At 37.6% G+C, this 4,497-nt stretch overlaps 1 protein-coding gene across 1 annotated transcript; it reads left to right on the forward strand.

The window, feature by feature from the left end:
* The first annotated feature begins 2,534 nt into the window (after nt 1-2,534).
* LOC107779117 (non-specific lipid-transfer protein 1) lies at nt 2,535-3,897 on the forward strand. Its single transcript, XM_016599458.2, has 2 exons — nt 2,535-3,128; nt 3,677-3,897. Exons 1-2 carry the CDS (start codon nt 2,785-2,787, stop codon nt 3,684-3,686), a joined length of 354 nt encoding a protein of 117 aa, XP_016454944.1. The 5' UTR covers nt 2,535-2,784; the 3' UTR covers nt 3,687-3,897.
* Nucleotides 3,898-4,497: the final 600 nt, after the last annotated feature.

Genomic DNA, 4,497 nt, shown 5'->3' on the forward strand with positions numbered 1-4,497 from the left:
TACATTTTCACTAATCCCTGCTGGAAGACGGACCTTCTGCAACTTAGTCGATTTTGTCGAATCTTATACACCTCACTTTCCATCTTGATTTTGAACTAACTATTTTCACCCAAACTCATCCCGATAAGACTTCATATGTCTAAAATATCTAATTAATACTCATTTAACACATCCACACCTAGTCCAAATGTACAGGGTGTTACACATCTCCTCCTGAACGATGGCACAAGTGCCATGTTCCTTCTTGTAGACCCTGGCTAAACCTATTAAAAAGCATAAGAATTGAGTGCTTCAGCACAAGCCAATATAAATATGATAACGACACAAATCCCCACGGTGTAGGGGAGAACCTACTTGACCAAGTCAGCGAGACGTTCTGTCAAAAGAGGATGACGACTAGTGGTTGCAGGAGAAGAAGGATTACTCAACAAATTTGGATTGAACAAAGTACTTAAAAGGATAAAATCAAAAAATATGAACACTTACGTGTATGGTTCCAGGCTTCAGGAAAACTATTAACATTATCCACAACGGCCTCAGTCTTGACAAAGAAGTAGTCAAGCCAGAATTGCCGACTATCTTTATCGTCCATCTTCATTACCAAGAATTTTTCCCCACTATGTAGAAACTTCAAAACCGTCCCTCAATAGAAGCTAGACGTGAACGACTGCACCAAGTGTCACACCGTGACCTCGACCCTGGAGAGTTTGACAAAATTTAATAGCATCTTGATAACCTTGTAAATATAAGGGGCGAGCTGAGTAGGGCAACTGTTGTAATGGTGACAAAACTTCTCCACCAGTGGGAGGAGGGAGAATGAGTAGCGGATAGCGAACAGGTAGGCATAGAGAGCGCAATACCTAGGACGGTGAACATGTGTTTCATCCTCTCCGGCGGGGACTAATTCTACATGGTTGGGAAGGCCAAACATGGCTTTGAATTTAGCCAAGCGCCTAGATATCATTGACGATTGAAATTTCCCAGTCATCATATCTGGCGACCGTTGAAAATCGGATCAAGCATCAGGGTTGCAGGGGATGATCACCTCCACTGAAGGAAGAGCTTCATCTTCTACGGCAACGTCGTCATCCTCCCCGTGAACAGGGAATACAATAGCCAAGGGAATGGCGTGGTTCTCCTCATCAACATTAGAAGGAAAATTAGACATAGCTATGAAATTTATAGGAAGCCGAGATATGTAATATGAGAGTATGAAAGGAAGTTAAAGGTCAGAAGGCAATGAAGATTCAAGAAAAGGAACTTATGTAGAGCAAAAATGATTCCAAAGAAAGTAAAATTTGAATAGTGATGGAACAATCCCTATTTATAGAGATGAAGGCACCGAATCCAAAACGGTTCATCATAATTGGCACTAGAATAGAAATGGCAGAGCCAATCAAGGGTTGCGCGTGAATCGACGTAACGCGTTAGGAATCGGTATCATCATGACGTCATGACATCATTTCTTTTCTTGGATCAGACGATTCCAGCAAATCACATGGGAAAAATAGGGGTTTGAAATATGCGATACACGGAGAGCCATGTTTCATGTTTGTCACAACGACCATGACCATTGTTATCCGCTCATTGAACTCGCATACGAAGATGACCTCAACAAGCGGAGGGACTAACTGTATGGGCTAAAGATTGTCATAGTTATATGTGACCCTAATCAATATTAAGAAACCTTCGAAGCCAACCACGTGTCATCAATTTGATTTCAACAGAGGATGAAGGCGAGGTCGAATACTCAATGGAGGACGAAGGCAAGGTCGAGGACTCAACAAAGGTCGCATACGAGGTTGAGTACTCCCTTTAGCAGAGTAGTAACGTCTAATTTTAGAAATAAGACATTACAGAGAATATTCTAGTGAATATTCCTCTCATGTGTACTATTAAGATTTTTTTGGCCCATGTGCCCTTATAAATAGAAGGATATGTAGTTATAGGGGGGAGGGGGGATTGTACACTCATTGTAAAACAGAACACATTGACATTCTCTGAAGATTTTTTCTTTATCATACACATACAAAATACACTTTTCTTCTTATCTTTATTTATCTTTTCTGAGGATCCGAGTATTCAAAGTCTTATCATCATCTATCTTTCTTAGAAGGAATATCAAAGAATCTCACCCTTTTTGGCTGACTCACATGTATTTATTTACACAAATACCATTTATTATTATTTACTCTTATTTAGTGTTACCTTCTTTATTTTTGGATCATTGACTATAACATTATTATTGCCATTTGTTGCTACTCAAAAAGTATCTGTGATATCTCGCTACAAAATTGGCTAATCTATATTTTGGATATTAATATTGGCCAAAATTAATTCTATTTTATTAGAAAATCTGATTGTTTAAACTTTGATCTAAATTTTGGGTAACACAATCTTGATATTGTTAACCGCTGTCAGCCTGTCGCTAGCTACATGAAAGTTAAAGTCACGGAAAAAACTCAAAATTGTTATTAACACATCACTTAGAAATAGGAACATCTACAAAAGCTAAGTATTTTGGACATCAACTTAAATTCAATCAGGTCAGGAAACATCAAGAAAAAAAGAATTGAATTGTACCCAACTACCAGCCGTACCTAAGAATACACCTAATGAACTATTTCTAGCCTAGCTTGGATTCGAATCCTTACTCCTTAGTTAGAAAACTCCTCTATATAAGGAGCTCTTTCACAACCTTTATGACACACCAATTAGAACTTGCAAAAATTAAACACTTTCATTGCAACACGTTATCTTCCAATTAAACTAGCTCATTCAAAAATGGCTAAAGTAGCATTGTTGGTGGTGGTGTGCATGGCAGCAGTAGCTGTGATGCTAACGCCCCATGCAGACGCTGACATCTCTTGTGGGCAGGTTGTTGCGAGCTTGTCACCATGCATTAGCTATGTGAGGCAAGGTGGTGCTATTCCAGCACCATGCTGCAGTGGAATTAATTCCCTCAACAACCAAGCTACCAGCACTCCTGATCGACAGACGGCTTGTAACTGTATTAAATCTGCTGCTGCAGGCATCAGTGGCATCAACTTCAGTCTTGCTGGTAGTCTTCCTAGCAAATGTGGTGTCAATCTTCCCTACAAGATTAGCCCTTCCATTGACTGCTCCACGTACGTATCTAATACGCACCTTTAATTTTGTAATAGTACATGAGTGATGTAGGTTAACACCCTCTTCATTTTTACGCTTTCAAAAATAATCCTGGCAGCACATAAAAAATATGAATATTTTTGTCATTTCATTCTTCTCATTTTTCACTAAGATGCCTTCAACTCTCCAAAAAAAAAAAAAAAATTGCCACCATTTTTTTCCTCCATTTCCTCCGTAGGACCTTTTATTTGTCGGTTTTCTCCTACAATTGAGTCTCATAATTCACATGTCAAATAAACAAGTGTACCTCACATAATAACTATTTGGTTCACATGTACAAATTAATATGACTCTCAAGTAATAAAAAGGTAAGATTAACTTAAAGGGCAAATCAAAACCCAAATTTAATTTTAAATGTATACTAGTTTAAAGACTGAGTCTATGATTAAAAAAAAATGAAATAAGATTGAAACTGCTTTGAGCTTCAACTTAGCAGAAATTACACCATTGCGTTTGTTCTTCATTTTTCTCTAATTCTTCTTTGGTTGTCGGTTTAAAAATGTTGCAGGGTGCAGTAAGATGTGTGAGTTAACTTATGGTAGCAGAATGAAGGATATGGTAATAAATAAGATGCGTTCTTGGAGAAGATGGATGAAGCTTTTGTTGCATCTTCTAATGTTTCGATCATTTCTAGTTTAGTAGTACTCATGTATGTTCACTATCTTGCTCTTCAAAAGATTGTACCCTTTCAATTTGTTGACTACTATGATATCCTGCTACTTCTAGTAATTTCTTCTCCTTTTTCCAGTTTTATCTTCTTTAAAATTTCAGACGGTTTTTTTTAAAGCACTTCTCCTGACTACTCATCTTAAAATGGGCTGAGTAATAGCAACTGATTTCTAACGCATAAACTTATTTTGTGTTCTTCTTGAGGATCTTTCGCACCTGTGGCTCACTATAATCTCTGCAAATCAATCTAGACAAATCCAAGTTTAAACTACTCTGTATCTTTCCACTATGCATCCATTATGTTGTCCGACCACATAACATTGAAAAACTTATTGAATATCGGTGTTTACCCTTAAAAACGGATAACAGTTAAATTTATACACGGTTTTAAGGATATGTGGATTATTTCAATACAAGTGACTAATGACGTAGATTAAGCAAATGAAAGACGTGATACATAGCCAAACCAATGATAAGAGTGATCCCGAGCTAGATTACTGGCTCATGAGAAACCTGCCTCCGATTCCGGGCTTGTACTTATGAAGAACAAATGAACAAAAATAAGTACGTTGAATAACAGAGAGAATGCAAATAGATTGCCTTGGTAAGCATGTTACAATGTGTCTCATCAATAATAAGTCTCCCCTTTATATAGTGGAG

The sequence above is a fragment of the Nicotiana tabacum genome, chromosome 10, assembly GCF_000715075.1.
Source record: "Nicotiana tabacum cultivar K326 chromosome 10, ASM71507v2, whole genome shotgun sequence".
Taxonomy (NCBI): domain Eukaryota; kingdom Viridiplantae; phylum Streptophyta; class Magnoliopsida; order Solanales; family Solanaceae; genus Nicotiana; species Nicotiana tabacum.

What these genes read in the sequence shown, in the direction of transcription:
- LOC107779117 (XM_016599458.2), top strand. Translation starts at nt 2,785, where the DNA reads ATGGCTAAAGTAGCATTGTTGGTGGTGGTGTGCATGGCAGCAGTAGCT.